Source organism: Schistocerca cancellata, chromosome 3 (genome assembly GCF_023864275.1).
Source record: "Schistocerca cancellata isolate TAMUIC-IGC-003103 chromosome 3, iqSchCanc2.1, whole genome shotgun sequence".
NCBI classification, from domain to species: domain Eukaryota; kingdom Metazoa; phylum Arthropoda; class Insecta; order Orthoptera; family Acrididae; genus Schistocerca; species Schistocerca cancellata.
Window position 1 is genome coordinate 108,767,576 of NC_064628.1, and position 20,011 is coordinate 108,787,586.

General features: G+C 41.7%; 1 protein-coding gene across 1 annotated transcript in view; it reads left to right on the top strand.

The window, feature by feature from the left end:
* Positions 1-12,668, top strand: part of LOC126176146 (uncharacterized) — a 36,163-nt gene extending 23,495 nt beyond the window's left edge. The window contains exons 3-5 of the mRNA XM_049923287.1: positions 787-797; positions 8,193-8,406; positions 12,423-12,668. Of these exons, the coding sequence (XP_049779244.1) occupies positions 787-797; positions 8,193-8,406; positions 12,423-12,668 (471 nt within the window). The remainder of the gene's footprint in view (positions 1-786; positions 798-8,192; positions 8,407-12,422) is intronic.
* The last annotated feature ends 7,343 nt before the right edge of the window (positions 12,669-20,011 follow it).

Below are 20,011 nucleotides of genomic sequence, written 5' to 3' on the forward strand. Positions count from 1 at the left end.
TCGTGCGCAAACCATGCAGATACTGCTTTGTCAGGTCAGCACTGATATTGGAGGTAACAGCAGCTTTTTGGGTTTTATGTAAACACCATTAACGTGCAAAGTGTATACTGATATGAAACATCCTAGCGGGTTGAAACTGTATGCCGTTCTGAGACTCGAACTCGGGATATTTTCCTTTCGCGGGCAGTTTCTGTATCAGCTGAGCTACCCAAGCACGACTCCACAGTCCGTCCTCACAGCGTTACTTGTGCCAGTACTTCATCTACGTGCTAGTCCTCCACGTTTCGTAGCAGAGCCTCTGTGAAGGTTGGAAGGTAGGAGACGAAGTACTGGCAGAAGTAAAGCTGTGAGCACGGGTTGCGAGTCGTGCTGCGGTAGCTCAGGCGGTAGAGCACTTGCCCGCAGAAGGCTGACGTCCCGAGTACGACTCTCGGTCTGGCACACAGTTTAAATCTGCCACAAAGTTTCATTAGTAACCTGCTCTTCATGTGCGTTTAGTACTTTCTTAACAAGGGACAGTGTGTGATTCGGTGCTACCACATCAGCGTTCATGAACGCCACAAAATTTGGTCATTCTGAAAATTAACTATACGCTGAACCTTTCATGTATATACCGGTGAGATAAGCAACTTCTAACTGTCGCGTGAGAAGCCTTCATTTAGAGCTTGACAACGACCTAAAGTAGTTGTTTTGAGCTTCAGTGCGAAGACTCCTTTGATGCAGTTCTTCACGCTACACTGTCATGAACATCAAAACGAGAAACACGAAAAAACACATATGCGGGAGGATGGAGTCAAGTGGCCGCCTCTATAAGGGAAATAGAATTTTCAGCAAACCGTGATTAGTGATGGAAGTTTACCGCTTACATATTTTGAATCTAAATGTTATAACGTATCACACCAAATAATTTTGACTGAAGAATGTAATATACTAGCACTATATGCATTTTTTCTGAAGGCATACATAGTAGCCACTCTTTTGATCCTAGAGGGTCAATGCGACTACTGACATCGCAACAGATTACCCATGATGCCTGTTCTGCTTTCCAGGCCTTTCTTCTACAAGTTTCAAGTACCGGAAACATGCCAAGCGGCTGCGGGAGATGGCGCTCAATTGCATTTTTGTGCAACGTCAAATATAAGGGATCGTCACACGAAGATGAGACAGATGGAAGAAAGCTATGTTAACTGTCTATTATTTCAAAAGAATCACCATTACTGTTAGAACATTTGAAGGGCTTATTTCGATAGTAGTATAAGTCCATTTTTGTTCATTCTGAGATACAGAGTCCTAAAGATAAATGAGCGCTGAATAATCTGCAGTTGATAAGTATGTGTACTTGAATATTTCTGGTATCTCAACTGCAGATTTTTCAGCGCTCATTTAACATTAGGACTCTGTATCTCAGAATGAACAAAAGTGGACTTGTACCACTATTGAAATAAGCTCTTCATTTATCCCAGTATGGAGCAAGAGGTTACGTTTTGGAATGGTCGTATTTACACGATCCCATACAGCCTTCTTCGTGACTTAATACTCTCCAGATGAGTATACACGAAACACGTTAAGAAACACGTCACATCCAGCGATTATCAAATAATTATCCAGCATCAGTATCAGCACTGCTCAACGTTCACAAACGCGGCCAAAGCCTTCATGTAATGTTTTCGGTTGTCTATTGAACCATGATGGTACTCAGGCGCACGTCTCCTCCTAAATAAGTCGACGTCCACGAAGGTCTTTCTTCAGAGCTCAAAGAATATGAAGAATGTGAAAGAGTTTTTTCAGCGAAACTTCTGCGGCGTAGTCGAAATAGCCTTAGAAAAATGTGGGCAATATTTAATCATTTTTTACTGCAAAAAATTTTTCCTCTACATATAAGTGTGGTGACAAGTACAGATATGCATGCGATAGCATGCACCACTTGTTGCGCGTTCGACAGCACTACACCAAAAGGCCACGAGTAAAAACGGGATTTTTACGGGTCTCATACCCGGGTTCTGTTGGTGGTAGATAGTTAGGGTCAAGTTTTTCGGATAGCTCTTTGCCTAGGGACCACTTATATACACAAGAGAAGGATAGTGTTACTGTAGCTACTCTTCGGTACAAGGTCAAAATTTGAATATTACACACATCTTCCAGTTTAGGAAACTGAAGCAAGTAGTTTGGTCCTTTTTATATTATTATGTTGTATATGGTGCGCCTTAAGGGGCTTAAAGAGGCACCAGTTACTTTAGAGGCGGTCCCTGAATGTCCTATGGCTTCTAAATCGACTTCCTTCTATCACATGAGCAGAAATTTCCTACTCCTCCTTTCTCTACCCACCTATACACTGTCTCCGCTACGTTTAAGGATGGAATTCCTCCTTCATTCTTAATGTGGCCGCCTTTAATTACGCGGAAACTTCTTTTGACATTTTTATGCCGATCTGTCGTTTCGACGACCATATATTTTTCTATTTTTTAACACTTTTGGTGTAGGTATTTCGCCTTGACTTTCCTAAATTTTCTAGTTACTTTATTCACTTTTATTACTGCATTTTCCCCAGAATTTTTATACTTTCTTGTTACGTAGATCTATTGCAATATGTCTTCTGTTACCCAAGGTACCTTCGCAGTTACTTTCCGTATATCTACGTTTGTCAGTCCAACTTCTGTGGTTGGCCTCTTTCAAGACGGCTATTCTTCTTCAACTAAACTGTCTGTTGCGGCTTTATTATAATATTATCATATCCGTGTACATACTGAGTTACATGTTCAGTCCCCTCATATGCTCTTTGTGTACGTCCATCTGCTTTTGACATCGGCATGTGTACCTAAATTATTGTTGATGGAGTTAGATTGCTGTCGATTCATATGAGAACAATCGCATTACTGCATTGTTCGAACTCACTCACTAATCTACCGTCTTACTCATGACGAGTCCTACCTCCAGTACACCAGTTTCTACTGCTGGTGTCATTACCTCATATTCGTTCTACCAGAAATCATCAGCTTATTTCCTATTCGCTTCTTGGACCACGCTCTATATATGAGAGGCGTTCAATAAGAAATGCAACCTATCTTTTTCAGAAAGCAGGGTAGTTTTATTCAGAAGTCTGATACACTATATTATTCCCTATGCTTTGGCTACAAAACCCTTTTTTCAACATAATCTTCGGTCAATGTGGCGGCCTTACGCCATTTTATTGTGGGGTCTGCATGCCCGCATGGTATTTCACTACTGGTGGACGTCGGAGCTAACGTCTTGCTGCATCAGTAACCTCTCCATCATTCACGCACTGCTTCTCCCGCAGTCTGTCGTTGGTTGGGCCAAACAGCTGTAAGTCGGAAGGTTCGAGATACGGCCTGTAGTGTGGACGACGAAGAACAGTCAAATGAAGTTTTGTGAGCTCCTCTTGAGTGCGCAGACTTGTGTGAGGCCTTGCGTTTTCTTGGAGAAGGAGAAATTCGTTTGCATTTTTGTGGCGACGAACATGTTGAAGTCGTTTCTTCGGTTTCCCGAGCACAGCACTGCAAGAGTCACTGATGATGATGATGATGATGATGATGTTTGGTTTGTGGGGTACTCAACGGCGCGGTCATCAGCGTCCGTACAAAGTCTCAATTTTGCAACTGTCACGAAAAACGAGCGAGAATCGAACCCGGGAACCCGTGATCCCGAGGCAGCAACGCTAGCCACTAGACCACGAGCTGCGGACGGAGTCACAGCGTGTGCGACTGACTGGCATAAGGAAGATCGTACCGGTCTGTGCGACCTTTTTGTGATGGTGACAGACCCTTTGTCCAATGACTCACCGTACTTTCGTTCACTGCCAGGTCTCCGTAGACATTCTGCAAACGCCTATGAATATTTGTGATGCTCTGTTTTTCCGACAACAGACACTCAATGACAGCTCTCTGCTCGGAATGCTCCTCCGCTACAAACGATATTTTGATGGGTATGTATAGCGCTGCAACACTTCGGGAACTCCTTGAAACTATAGGGGTTGAAGGGGGAATATTCCGCAATACCCCACATCCAATTTAGTATTGTTTCAACCGAAAATGGCTGAGAAAAATGAGTGTTGCATTACTTATTGAAAGCATCCCGTAGATTTAAACTTTACATTTCCTTTCGCAGATTTTCTTACTTCTCTACCTCTTTCAGATTTTTAATATTGCACTCTCCGACATGTAGAATGTTACTCATTCAATTGTTATTCAACACACAACTATATGCAAAACATCATCTGTCTTTAGTGCAGTGGTTTCTGTTGCCTTCTGCATCTTTATGTAATTTTTCATAACAGTCTCCCGTTTATTAGAGCCTGTTTCTTACCCCAAGGGTGAGAGAGTGCCCTTGTCGCTGTTCACTCGTCCGTCCTCTTTGACAAGGCCTTTGGTAGAACAGATCACTGCCAATCATTTTTATTCCGAATTTAAACAGTGGCTAACGTGTAATGGGGATTATTCTTCAATTCATCCTTACATGAACACATCTTGCATTTCACTCATGGTAATAACAAAAGCAATATCCATGATGTATTGCATTCGTTTCGTCAACAGCCACCAGTGTTGATTGTGAAAGTTTGATTTAGACAGTATTTGAGAATCTAAACTGCTTGGAGTGACGACATCGACCTCAGTCGATACCTGCCCTAGTAATGTGTGACACTGTTGACAATTCACGACAACAGAGTTTGTTGACATTTTATCCAAATATCTCTCCTGTCGTTTGTTATTCATTTTCTCACTCATCCGTTTCTTACATTTTAATTAAAAGATATTAAACTATAAAAAAGAGAAATGGTTCCAGTGCGTCACGTCCTGCATAGCTACAACGAATTAATTTAAATGAAACAGGCATAAATCCTAAATCAGTAAAGTTTACTCTTCCTATTAGTCCTGGTATTATGTGTATTATTATCTTTAAATGGCACATACGTAAGTAATCAACCCCAATTAATAGATTTCTGAACTGTGACGTCATAATAGTATAGGATAAATGAAAAATTCTTATAGTTATTACATACTAGCTGACAAACCGGGCATTACCTGGGTATTCATTTCGCCAACTTTATGGACTGTGTTTGTAGCGCAATATCCCGGACGGTTTCTGGACGCTGCACGCAGCTGCTTTACTTAACTACAAAGCGTTTTTGTAGACGTCTCTATGGCAACGTCTCTTCATCGCTCCACAGATGACGATTGTTTTCTCCTACAGCCGTTTGCGCTTGTCAGTTGGAAGTTGTCAAAGGCGATACCAGGTGTCAGGTATCTCCTTAAGTTGACTCTACAGTTGAAGTATGTTAGCAGTGAAGAATAACTGTATTACGACTTCATGCATGATGCGGCATTTTTTCACAGATCTCAGTTTTATGACACCATGTCTCTTGAACTATGAGTTGCACATTGATGTACTTGCGCGAGTACATTCAGTGGCATATGTGGATAGTGTCACCAAATCTTGTGGCGAGAGCCGCAGTGGCAAGGAAGAGATAAATTTAAACGTCACGTACAAGGCGGCAGTTTGTCACGCATCTCAGTGTCTATGACGTCTTTTCTCCTTAAATATATTTGGTATCCTTATATAAATTTGTAGGTGCATTTACCTGCATATGTGGATACTGTTCGCTTAATTTATTGGAAATAGAGTTAATGGTACAAAAGTAATAAATTCAAAGGTTATATATAATGCGGCAGTTTTTCGCGAATCTAATTGTTTACAACTTCATAACACCTCAAGTATGATAGGTAGGTGAATGTTGCCACACAATAAGGGAAGCGTGTACCAAGTTTGGTTGAAATCGGTCCAGAGCATTGGGACGAGTTGTGGCACACACACACACACACACACACACACACACACACACATATATATATATATATATATATATATATATATATATATATATATATATAATACTCGTAAACTATGATTTACTTCCAGGAAAGAAATGGGCCCTAACGAGAATTCGACCTCAATGCTACATGCAGACAAGAAAATCGTTAAAAGAGTCGAGCACGAAAAATACTATAGAATTTAATGTGAAATTGTTACAGTCGTTGCTTATGTTTGTGGCGTTCAATATCTGAATTATTACCAATCGCTAAAGCATGTCGGCGGCCTATGCAGTTCCTTTGTATTTAGTAAGATACAAGATGGAAAAAGAATACGTTTGTGAGTACATATTCCACTATTCAGATGCAATAAAAATGGTGTATTGAACAATGCAGTATCGAATGACACAAAGTTATTTCCATATTTTTTAAGTAGAAGTGAGTGCATGTATAATACACTGAAGCACCAAAGAAACTGGTACAGGCATGCGTATTCAAATACAAAAATGGCTCTGAGCACTATGGGACTCAACATCTTAGGTCATAAGTCCTCTAGAACTTAGAACTACTTAAACCTAACTAACCTAAGGACATCACACACACTCATGCCCGAGGCAGGATTCGAACCTGCGACCGTAGTAGTCCCGCGGTTCCGGACTGCAGCGCCAGAACCGCTAGACCACCGCGGCCGGCCGTATTCAAATACAGAGATATGTAAACACGCAGGATACGGCAGCTACGGTCGGTAAGGCCTATATAAGACAAAAAGTGTCTGGTGCAGTTGTTAGATCGGTTACTGCTGCTACATGTCAGGTTATCAAGATTTAACTGAGTTTCAACGTGGTGTTATAGTCGGCGCACGAGCGATGGGACATATCATCTCCCAAGTACCGGTGAAGTGGGGGTTTTCCCTTACGACCATTTCCAGAGTGTACCGTGAATATCAGTAATCGAGTAAACCATCAAACCACTGACATCGCTGCGGTAGGTAAAAGACACTTCATGAACAGTACCAACGACGACGGAAGACAATCGTTCAACGTTACAGAAGTGCAGCCCTTCCGCAAATGGCTGCAGATTTAGATGCTCGGCCATCAGCAAGTATCAGAGCGCAAACCATTCAACGAAACATCATAGATATGGGCTTTCGGAGCCGAAGCTCCACTCACGTACCCTTCATGACGCAAGGCACAAGGACTTCCGCTTCGCCTGGGTGTGTTAACACCGACATTGGACTGTTGGTGAATGGAAACATGTTGCCTGGTGGGACGAATCTTGTTTCAAATTCTACCGATTGGATGGACGTGTATGGCTATGAAGACAACATCATGAATCCATAGGCCTCGCATGTCAGCTGGGAACTGTTCAAGCTGTTGTTAGCTCTCTGCAATGCTGTGGGGTATGTACAGTTAGAGTGATATGGGACCCCCGATTCGTCTAGATACGACTCTGACAGGTGACCCGTACGTAAGGATCCTGTCTGATGGCCTGCATCCATTCGTGTCCATTGTGCATTTCGAAGGACGTGGGCAGTTTAGTAGTACAATGCGACACCCCACACGTCCAGAAATGCCACAGAGTGGTTTCAGAAACACTCCTCTGAGTTTAAAGACGTCCGCAGCCGGCCGCGGTGGTCTAGCGGTTCTAGGCGCTCAGTCCGGAACCGCGAGACTGCTACGGTCGCAGGTTCGCATCCTGCCTCGGGCATGGATGTGTGTGATGTCCTTAGGTTAGTTAGGTTTAAGTAGTTCTAAGTTCTAGGGGACTGATGACCTAAGATGTTAAGTCCCATAGTGCTCAGAGCCATTTGAACCATTTTGAAGACGTCCGCTGGCCACCAAACTCCCCAGACATGAACATTATTGTGCATATCTGGGATGCCTTGCTACGTGCTGTTGCGAAATCTCCACCCCTGGTGCTCTTACGGATTTGTGTACTGCCCTGCAGGATTCATGGTGTCATTTCCTTCCAGCACCACTTCTAACCCTAGTCAAGTCCATGCCACGTCGTGTTGCGGAACTACTGCGTTCTCGCGAGGACACTACACGATATTAGCCAGAAAAACCAGTTTCTTTGGCTTTTCAGTGTGTATTTTTTCTACCTAGATCTTAGCTCTATTGTGTATAGGAACATAAAAGCTGAAAGCGCTGACCACCAGATCAATCATTCATTTGTGCACAAAAGTGGGATCATTTCCCGTGTAGACACATGTAACCCAAACTATCAATTACAGCAGCCCAGAAATCACAGACAATACTCCAATATTAGTGACCTAATTCTCCTCTGTACAGTGTTCTGAACCGCTAGTTTGTGTTAGAGCCTAAAGACGGTGCTACTGAGGTGACGCTCCGGGCCGCTGTTTGCAGGGAGGGGCAAGAAGAAGGACAAGTACGGCGGCATGCTGCTGGCGGCAGGGGCGGCGATGGCGGGCATGTTCCTGCAGGTGGCCATGGGCAAGATCGCGCTGCTCGCGGGCAAGGCGCTGCTCGTCGCCAAGGTGGCGCTCGTGCTCTCCACCGTCATCGGCCTCAAGAAGCTCGTGGGCGGCGGCGGCGGCGGCGGGGGTGGTGGTGGCGACCACCAGGTAACTCGGCACCTCTTACCTCATTTCAAGAAGTAGCCAATCTGTTTGAATAAAATAATTTTGTTCTGACTAATTCATTAATCGCATGTGGTTGATTGTGACAGTTAACCGATTTCGATTCTTGATGAGTCATCAATAAGACATGTATGTCGTTACGAAATTAACGCATCTATTCTTTGGAGGCCAATGGGCAATGCGAGATCAGTATGCTACTATGCTGTAAGTGGTGCAGTATCATACTCTGAACTGAATCACCGCGGGATTTCATGTGTTTCTTTCGGAATGAGATATTGATCCTGATGATGATTCATTACAATCGAAACTAAATAATTGCCATAAATCCTCCAGATGTCATGAAGCTATTCTTGAATAAAAAAGAAATTGCTTTTCACTATTTCTTCATGATGATGGATCACGAAAACTACAGGGTACTTGAAACAGATTCGTCCGGTTTCACAAGGCTGTGTCGTCTGGGTGAATGAAGTTAAAGTCTTGGGGTGTATTTTAGATTACGCATAAAGTTATAAAGTTGTTATCTTTTTAGAATTGGTTTTTATACGCTTGCACATATAATCTTTGGATACATTTTACGATGACGTGCAGTCGGAAGTTCTCATTTACCTTTCGAAAATGTTCCACGTATCCTCCACCAGAAGCACAACAAACATCCAGATTAAAGTCAAACATGTCTCTTACTTTGCTTATCTATTTCAATTTTATTTGCAGCATGTTACAGCCTAAAACATGTTTTATCGTCTCCTAATGCAGGAGACACAATGAGGGCCTATAAAGGCCTTCGTAGTTGATATGCAGTCTGAAGCAGACTCAGCAAACCAAACATGTTCACACAAAACTGCGCAACGCTTATGAACTGAATTAAAAAACCAGCCAATAAGTTTATTAATACTCCATTACGATTCTCCGGCACTTGGATATGACTCGATAGACACAGAAAATTTTTTTAGACAGTGGCCTAAAACCAATCGATCTAACATAAACGAGAATCTAATTACGGGTTGGGAAAGCCAGTGTCATGTGGCGCCATACTTTCCACAAAGTTGTTGCGAGGGTAGCCATACAAAGGCTTTTATATCCTCCTTCCCCTCCCAAATAAAAAGTCACATATCTTGAAATTAGGTGCCCTTGGAAGCCAATGCCGCAATGAGAAATAAGTGCGCCCATTACTCTGTATGAGGTGCAAGCTGTACCCTTGGAGCGAGTCACTGTTCGAAGATGTAAATGAATCGCCACTTTTGAAACGAAGAATGCAAATCGCCTTCATTGCTGCGTCATCGTCATCTGGACCCGACTCTTTTGGGTAATGAATGAGTCACAACCGGCAACCACGCCCATCATCTACTTGCATCTACCGCAAGATAAATTTTTAATTTCGATGCATCTGTTAATCTTCAACCCAAGTATCTGTCTTCATTCATATATGGCATACAGTCCTTTGGACTCGGATAAATATTGTTAAGTACATTGTATGAGCGTGACGTGGGTATTCCTCTAGAACTGCCTCACACAGATTTTCCTCTCCCACGAATGCATCCTTATTCTTTCCTTCGAAATCAGAAATTGTTCCTTCCGCACTTCTAACGCGGCTCTAACAGCCATTCACAACTTCGTGTCAGTTAACTTTCTATAACAAATCTGTCTCGCAGCTAAAGAGACAGGAAGGCGACAATTGTAGAAACTCATCCTGGCTTTCGGTGGAGATCATTTATGGGTACTATGAGAAATTTAAACACAAATATGAACTCCATTCCTTGAGACACAGGCTGAAAGGCGTGAGAAATACGCCTAGAAGATGTATTTTCCTTATTTCTATCATAACTATTTTCCAGTACTCGCTAGTGCTCTGCTCATAAGCTTTAAAGGTAGCTCCTAATATCGTGTCGGGCCTGCTGTTGTCCGGTGTGGTGTTGCTCCTGCAACTGGACGTGCCTTAAGCTCTACGAGTCGTTGGAAGTCTCCTACAAAACTATTGAGTTATACTACCTCTACAGCCGTCCATAACTGCGAAAGCGTTGCCGGTACAGGATTTTGTGCACGAACTCGCCTCACGATTATGTTCAATAAATGTTCGATGGGATTCACGCCAGACGATACGGGTGGCCAAATCATTCGCTCGAAATTTCCAAAATGATCTGGAATGGTGCACTATCATCCGTCAAAATTCCGTCGCTATTTGAGAACATGAAATCCGAAACGGCTGTAAATGATTTTCAAGTTAAGTTGGACTAGAAGGCCCAGTCCACTCCATGTAAACATAGCCCACACCATTATGGAGCCACCATTAGCTTTGCAAAATGCCTTGTTGACAGTTTGGGCCTATGGCTTCGCCGGGCCTGCGCCACACTCGAAGCCTACCATCAGCTCTTGCCAGCTGAAGTCTGGACTCATCAGATCAGGCCTCGGTTTTCCAGTCGTCTATGGTCCAGTTGATATGGTCACAGGAGAGCGCTGCAGGTGACGTCGTGCAGTTAGCAAAGATACGCTGGACGATCGTCTGCTGCCATAGGCCATTAACGCCAAATTTCGCCGCGCTGTCCTAACAGATACGTTCGTCGTACGAACCACATTGATTTTTGCGGTTATTTCACGCAGTGCTGCTTGGCTGTTAGCACCGACATCTCTACAAACTCAGCTCCTCTCGGTCGTTAAGTGAAGGCCGTCGGCCACTGCGTTGTCCGTGGTGAGAGGTAACATCTAAAATGTATTAGTCTCGGTATATTCTTGGGATATTGAATTCCCTAACTACTTTCGAAATGGATCAATTCCGATAGTGAGGCCATAATTAATCGGAAACCTTTTTCACAGTGATAACCTTAACATAAATGAGAGCTCCGCCAATGCACTGTTGTCTAGGGTAGAGTTCTACCGTCATGAGTGCTGGACATGACTATTTTTTTGCCCCGTGTGCTTAAATTGCGCACCGCTCCTCTACTGTTCATCAGTTTTAAACGTGGTTATGAAACAGTAACCGTACAAGAAAATTAAAATTGACACAAAGCTAGTAATCGCCAGAAAAATTATAGCTATGTTTCGTAGCAAAGTACACGCCACTAAGGGGGGGGGGGGGGAGGGAGGCTGCAAGAGGAAACGTTCACTGGAGGTGACGTTAAGACTAAAGAGGCTCACTTGCCAAAGCTGCCACAACGAGGACGCGAAATTAGTCACGCCATCTAGTTACAGTCGATTATATCAGCCGCTTAACTTACGAAAAGTATTTTAAATAGCTTATAAGAATTTGTCTCACATATCAGTAGCCAATATTAAGCAAAATTGTAAATTTTAAAAGACAATGCAACAGCAAACAACAGGTAAATATTTCTACGAAAACATCATGATGAAAAAATGAAAAAAAGAAAACCATATTTCAGAATCTACACTGAAAAAAAATAGGAATCAGCTTTACACATTTCTAAGTAACGATTTTATACCATATAAACATTTTTATTACAAAACTGCAACTGTTCATTAAGAATGACACCAACATTCAAAGGCAAGTTTGTAAATTTTTAACTGTAGAAGACTATTAAGTCTGAAGCAATTCCTCTCTCTGTGCAGGATAATGACGTTCTTTGGGGATTATGGCCTTCAGTTAATAAATGATCGGCAAAGGACGAGCATAGTTGTACCCTTTGTCCCTAAAATATGTTCTTTGTATCTATATGTACGTTTATTTATAATTGTGAATTTTCTGATGAAGACAGCAATAGTCGGTGTCGACATCCGCTAAAAGTTTTGTTGAAACCAGTTGGCTGCTTTATACTTATCACCTAGTGTTTATGTTTTCTTACTAACAAACTGTGTACTTGTCTTTAATTTGTCTACAAGTACATGGGTACTTAACTATGTTTCCCTTCTATTCTTGCCGCATTGGACCCCGAACCAAACCACAGGCCGTGGTTCTTCTTATGTGTTAAGTTGTTGTTGGATGTATGAAAACATTGCTGATATGTTGAACGCTTGGCTCTATTGGATTTGTAAGGCGCTCTCTCCACCCGCAGGTGATCTACGCAGCCGATGGCCACGGCGGTGGTGGCGGTGGCGGGTGGAGGCGGCGGAGCTTCGGTGAGGACCCGCACGTGCTGGCGTACAGCGCCCACGTGCCAGACGGACCAGGCGGCGACGAGCAGCGACGGGAAGACGGGCTCACTGATGACAGTGTGGAAGATGACGTGGCTGGCGACGCCGATGGTGGCATGGCTGCTAATGTGGAAGGTGACCGTGATCGGAACAACAGCGTGCCCTAAGAACTGTGTGTCTGAATACCTCACGTCGCCCGCCTAGTGCCGCTTACAGCAGATCGCGTTTACGTCCTCTGCGATAGCTTTCCACACAGTTGGTGAAAAGGTCGTTAGGTTCAGCATACCGTGTTAATAATAACGTGGCAAAAAATACAGAAATCGAGGAATATTTAAAACCAGAGAGTTTCAAACTTAACTCTTGTAACTTCTAGCCACAACATAAAGGTGAAGTACTAGGTGCTTAACTAAATCTTATGCAGATAGATGCATTTGTGATTTACGCACAACAGAGTATAACAGTTTTAGGAGAGGAAGACTTTGGGTAAAAGAAAACAGCTATTTCATATCTTTGAAGAATCAGAACCTTCCGTAAATATCCTCAACTGTACACAATTTACATCTCAAACGGAAATGTATATAGTTGTTCAAAGCCAATACGAAGACTGTACAGCTAGAGCAGTGCTCACTTGAAGTCTGAACTTATTTATTTATTTGTTTATTTATGTATTTAATTTACCTATTTATTTAATTATACAACTGAGACGCTGCCAGGTGTCCAGTTAGACACACACACACACACACACACACACACACACACACACACACATACACACACACACACTCATCACACTCACTGAACCAAGAACCACAAAAATTGTGGACGTATTTCACTCATATTAATTAAGACTGTCAGTTTTTTTTATTAATGTCTCCATTCTTATATCCTTACAAATGTGCAATGTGTAATAACATCAAAAAGTTTTTACTGTTACGATAGCTATTCTGCTGCTCGAATAAATATTGAAATGATTACAAAGATAATGATATTTTCTGTGGTATTTTAAATTTGTACTTATGAATAAACATTATCTAGGCAGTTGCTACTTTTTGAAATAGGGTAGCCCTTAAATTAATTTTTCCTTTCCAAACGTACTGTACTACACAAGAGCTATTTACATGTTGTGAGCACTTTAACTAGCTCAAAAATGTGTCCAACATTATTTTTAAATTTTCAGTTCTGAAGGAAGTTGTATAACATTTTTCGCTCAATCTAAACTGTAATCTCCTATATACCCTATTGTAGTACTGTATGAAGACTTCTGTTTTCAGGCCATTTGCGGAGGATTAGTAGCTACTTTATCCTACACCTGAATGTGTGCTGCTGTAAGGATATTCAGAATGAGAATTTAGGACTGGAAAATTAACGTCTGACTTTTATGATCAGTAGGGTATTTGAATGTGCCTCGACAGGAAAGTCCAGCCTAGAAACTGCCAGTGTCTATCTGCTTTTTTCCCTTCTTTTTTCCATTTTGCTGAGACCATTCTGTGTAATTACGCAGGTAAAATTGTCACAAATCGTAAGGCTGGTTTGAACACCGCACTGCCTTAATAGGCACGTGCGAGTTGACATCCCAAAGATTTTCGGGCTCACATGCGGTTCCTATTCGTCGAAATGTCTTGGCTCAAGCTCGTCTAGAGGTTGAACCGCACGTGTCGCATTACGCACCCTAAATTAGACACTTGTGACCCTTATTAGACACTTGTGACCCTTTGCTTAAATTGTCTGCCTGCTGGCAAGTTTGCGAAATACAAAGCTAATATTACATACAATAACAGTAATAATAGTATCGGGAACTAAATTAACGACCCATAAATCATGTAGGCCACACAGTTGCGATTTGGTTAAAATAATGTTTATTTCGAAAGCAAACTAATATTAAAGTGGTCATATTTAGAGTTCCTGTTACACTCGAGAGCATATCTATTTGATATAGTTCAATCATTCACAATCTCATTGCGAAACACAAGTCCAATACTCCGCAACCTCAACTACACGGAAAGTTAAAGTTCACACCAAGCACACGGTTGCTCACCGCTCAGAGACTAAGTCCCGGGATACCACACAACGCGACATTTTCTTAGTCTTTTCACTTCCTAGCTGGCTAAAGACCGAGTGTCCGCTTTCGCGATTCCATCCGAACTGTTCCCTTTGGTGTCTCGACCAGAACTGCCCTCTGCCCGTCTCCGACCGCGTTTCCCGCACACCGAACACTCTCTCTCAACTGGCTAGCGCAGTCCCCTTTCCTGAATCCGTCCATCTGATTGGCTAAGGCTTATTCTACGTTACTTTACACTTTAACATATTTAAATAATCAAAGTTTGACCACTTTTACGTTCTAAGTAAAGTAACAGTAACATCCATTACATAATAAACGTTAAATTCTTTTAAATTAAATCAATACAATTTCCTTCCTAATTTTGAATGTCACGGCCAGTAGCCTTGCACCAATGTGCTTTCTGTTGAATAAATAAAGAACAAAACTAACTATAATGCGTTAAACTTTACAACAAATATTCTGTTACCCAATGATTCAATAAGGTGTCATGCTGTCATCGTTCAATGTGTTTTGTGTGGAGGAAATAATGATCTGATGCTTAACTGAAAACACTGATAATTTTAATTTACTATATCTTTCAAACAAATAAAGTTATAGAGTTGAAATTTACAACGTTTGCCATTTTAATAATGTGCGTCTGTCTGAAATGTCGATCGTTAAGATTGCCGAAAGCGTTCAGATTTTAGCATTCAGGTCTTTGTTACAAAACTTGTTCATTTCACTTTAACAGCAAGTCCTAAACTATTATATATATGACCAATATTCAAGTTTTATTGGGATCACCATGAAAATTTATGATGGATGGTAGATTATAATTACTGTGGCTTCATTCCCTGCACTACTGCAGAATTAAATAGTTTTCATAAATGTTTCCCTTTACGGCCGATCTTAGGTCCGCCATATTTAACACTTTTACGTCTCCTTGGCCACAAAAGCCTTCTACTGGGTTTCGCTATGACGTAGGTTCTCGTCTGTCTCAATCGCACACTAGCGCTTAGGCTACGGCCACACAAGCGTTTTTTTCACGCGCGTTTGTGCCGGCGTTCACGCCGACTTCAGGCTACGGCCACACGAGCGTTTTTTCCACGCGCGTTTCTGCCAGAATTCACGCAACAGGCGCGGCCACATAGGCCGCCTCTCTCACGGGGCGTGAAGCCCAGCGAAACGCCAGTACGGGTCGAACTCCTTCATTGCCGTGAACTACTTCATTCATTTCGCTCTTTGCCGTGAAGCGTTCAAATGAAGTAGTTCATTCATGAAGTACGGAAGCCTGGCGAAGTTGCCCAGTTCGCCGCTCAGCTGCGGCAACGCTCGCTTCGCCTCGCTCGTACAATGAAGCTTCGTAATACTTCATAATTTTACCAACAGATGGCCGAACTATGCAGTAACGTGCACGCAACGTTTTGCGCTCTTATAGCGTCTGAGTTACACAGAGCATGGTCGAAGGGGACAGAGGAAAGATAAACAGAGAAGCCTGTCACATATAAAGAAAGTATTAATTTAACTTTGCTCGACATTTTCTCATGAAGCGCCCAAGAAAGTCTTTATCTGCCAAATGAAACATTATTTGTTGTATTCATGGACTGAAAACTAGGACTACCAACGAAATGCAGTCCAATTTTATGTTCCTTTTAAAATTTAATCCAAAATAGAATGAGTATGTTTACCACTGTCATAAAGTCTGTATACCTACGTTAAGTAATTATTCAGAAGTTTTCCTGTAGATTTTATTTTTATTGAGAATAATAACCCTCCAGATTCAAAACGTAAACTGTCACCTGTAGTCATTGGTACGATTTCAGGTAAAATCCCTCTTTCAGTGTTATTAACAAACATTTATTTTCATGTTGGCTGTGCGTGCTCACACAGCCTGCCTCTTCGTTTGTATCTTTAATATTCATTTGTCTGCAAGCGCTGCCAACTGTAGGCTACCCGTAGACGCGCCGATGTAGAGAGGGAGAGGGAGAGGGGAAGAGTGTGAGTGAACTAGAAAAAAGTGTGGAGTGTGCTATCTGTGAAGAGTTTGAAGTACCAGTTCACTGAAATTGAGTGGCTAGTTCACACTTCACTGGAGTGAAGCGTTCATTTGAACGACTCATTCACGAGCTCCCCATCACTAGCCAGTAGTGCTTTGGTGCAAGCTGTTACAACATCTACTGTGCGCAGTTTAGTATCAACTATGAGCGGAAATACATTAAACAAGAACGCGGGTCTTGCAGTATGGCTGCGTTAGTTGCACATAGGCGTCGGAAACGACGGCAGGAAAAAAAAAAAAAACTGTATTCATCCCATATTAAGCGACAGATGAACTAAAGCAAAGTTCGCGCTTCTACACAACAAACTGAAGGCAAATCCAGACAAGTTCTTTGAATACTACAGGATGTCGGTTAACTCATTTGAAATGCTTCTGAATATGATTGGAGAGAGAATTTCTAAAAGGAACACGAACATGAGGGAATGTATCAGTGCAGAAGGAAAACTCGCAGTAACCTTAAGGTACGTTTTATTTTTTAATTCTTTCTCTGTTTAGACATTAATATTAATTAAAAATGTTTATGCTAAGGACAAAAAATCTAGATATGAAAGACCTGACAAAGTTTTTAATTACAAGTCAAAAAGTGTCACAAAAGCATCTTCTTTTTCTTCTGTGGACTCTCTTTCCCGCCCGCATCTCGTGGTCGTGCGGTAGCGTTCTCGCTTCCCACGCTCGGGTTCCCGGGTTCGATTCCCGGCGGGGTCAGGGATTTTCTCTGCCTCGTGATGGCTGGGTGTTGTGTGCTGTCCTTAGGTTAGTTAGGTTTAAGTAGTTCTAAGTTCTATGGGTCTGATGACCATAGATGTTAAGTCCCATAGTGCTCAGAGCCATTTGAACCATTTTTTGAACTCTCTTTCTTCTGTGGACTGTGTAGAATAGCTTTCGTAGTGATGTACAAAAGACTGATTAATTGCGCTGCCACTTGGTGAAGATGGTGAAGGTGAAGACGTCGGAGCCGGCAGCGGTGGTCTAGCGGTTCTGGCGCTGCAATCCGGAACCGTGGCACTGCTACGGTCGCAGGTTCGAATCCTGCCTCGGGCATGGGTGTGTGTGATGTCCTTAGGTTAGTTAGGTTTAAGTAGTTCTAAGTTCTAGGGGACTTATGACCTAAGATGTTGAGTCCCATAGTGCTCAGAGCCATTTGAACCATTTTTTTTGAAGACGTCGGAACTGTGTAAGACCTTAAAAGTTGAAGGAATTTCATTTGAAAATCTAATTTGTCCCACGTTTTAAGCTTCCTAATAACAGGAAGTTGCGACATGAGGAAAATCTCATCCGCATCAGGCACGTGACGTGCAGGTTGTTCCAAATGCCCTTTTAAGACCTTCACAATGTCGTCCTCGAACGTATCTTGTTTCCGCTTTTTTGGTTTTGGCCTTGAAATATTTTCTGCACTTCGAGGTTCTGGTGCTGCTACGCTCTCTGTTCTGTCGTCATTCTGAATGACGTTCATATTCCCAGCAGTTCTGAAAAAATAACCTTTTTTTATAATTTAAAACAGTATCCTTTCATATTAAACCTACTGAACCAGCTACTATGTTCAACAAGTGACCTTATAATCCACAGACAGTAAGGGGTAATTGTCACTTACGTCCTTTGTTGCAGCACTCCTTCAAGGAACGTCATTTGCTTATAAAATACATATGGCTTGCTGGACGTAGCAGCATCACCACTTCTTCCTTTGCTTTTCATATATTTTGTATAGGAATCTCTCATACTTTTCCACCGTTTCTGAACTTCTATCCCTAAAAGATAACGAATAAAAGTATTGTACATTTATGTAATTACCTGGAGCTCATTTAATTTCTCCTGCTTAAAATGAAATCATTTAACAGGTTTGTGTATGAAACAATTTTTCTACTACCAAGAACGATTTTTTTCCATTTATATTTTCCACAACGTGTTTTATGAAATGGTTCCCATTTTCAAATTAATTTCTGCGTGCTGTCCGGTACTGCAGTCTTGTGTTGTCTTTAGTATAATGTATAAATTCATGTGCAGTTTTTAACTGATGATCGACGTTTTTGACTTTCACCATTAACTATATATAAAGACAGACAATTATTTCAATATTCCTCTTGGTTTTATACATTACAATGAAGACAACAGGACAACGGAGCACCTTACACATGGAAAAAATCACAATAAAGTAGCATAGCACACAAAAATACGTTTGGCAGTGAGAACCATTTCCTGAAACATAAATAAAGAGAAAATCCATTGGCTTTCCCCAAACATTTCTAACTGATCAAATCAAATTTTACAGGCATCTGGGGACTGGAAATTCGATGCGTTCTCTGCATTTTGAGTTTCTTCTCTGCCGATCCACAATTGCTGATATTATTAGAGATACTTGCATTACCATATGGGAGATGCTGAAAGTGGAGTATATGAAACCCCCGACTACAGAAGCGTGGAAAAATATCAGTGACCAGTATGAGAAGACAGCAGACTTTCCTCATTGTGTGGGATCCATACATGGAAAACACGTTAGAATCGTTAAACCATGGACATCAGGCAGCGAATTTTATAACTACAAAAAATATTTTTCTATTGTATTGATGGCCATGCTAGACAGCAAATATTGTTTCAGATTCATAGATGTAGGGGCATTTGGTCACCAAGGAGACTCCAATATATTCAAAGCAACTGAATTGGGTAAAAAACTTTACCAACAAGCCTTGAATTTGCCAGAAGCTGCGCCACTTCCGAATGATACTTGTGGACTGAATATTCCTTATGTGTTTGTGGCTGATGAGGCTTTTGCGATGAGTGACCATTCAATGAGACCATATGCCGCAAAACACCTTACGAATAAACAAAAAGTGTTTACTACAGACTCTCACGAGCACGACGTTATGTGGAATGTGCATTTGGCATTTTATCCAATAAATGGAGAATTTTCCATCGTCCAGTCGATGTTAACGTGGATGTGGCGGATACTATTGTTCAAGCATGTTGTGTACTTCACAATTTTGTGAGACAACATGATGCTTACAATTTTGAAGACACACTGACTTGCACAATGGAGAGTATTCCGGCACATGGGACAAAACGAACAGTCAGTGGCAAAAGTATCAGAGATCATTTTGCTGATTACTTCTGTTCCCTTCAAGAATCTGTGCCATGGCAAGATCATTATGCAAACTTCTTCGGATGAAGACTAATTTTTGTATTGGCTTGTTAACATTTTATTCATGTATAAATTTCATTGTACACTGTTTATAGCAATTAATAAAATATTTACTGTCTGTAATTACCTAGATCTGATTTTTGCTTGTTATCCATTCCATCCCATTCTTCTTCCTGAACGGCCACTGTAACTGCTCGCCACGATTCTCTTTTTCTTTCTTTAATTTTGTATTCTGGATCCCTTGTATTGTACAGCCATGGATGTTTCTGCACTTCCACAATAA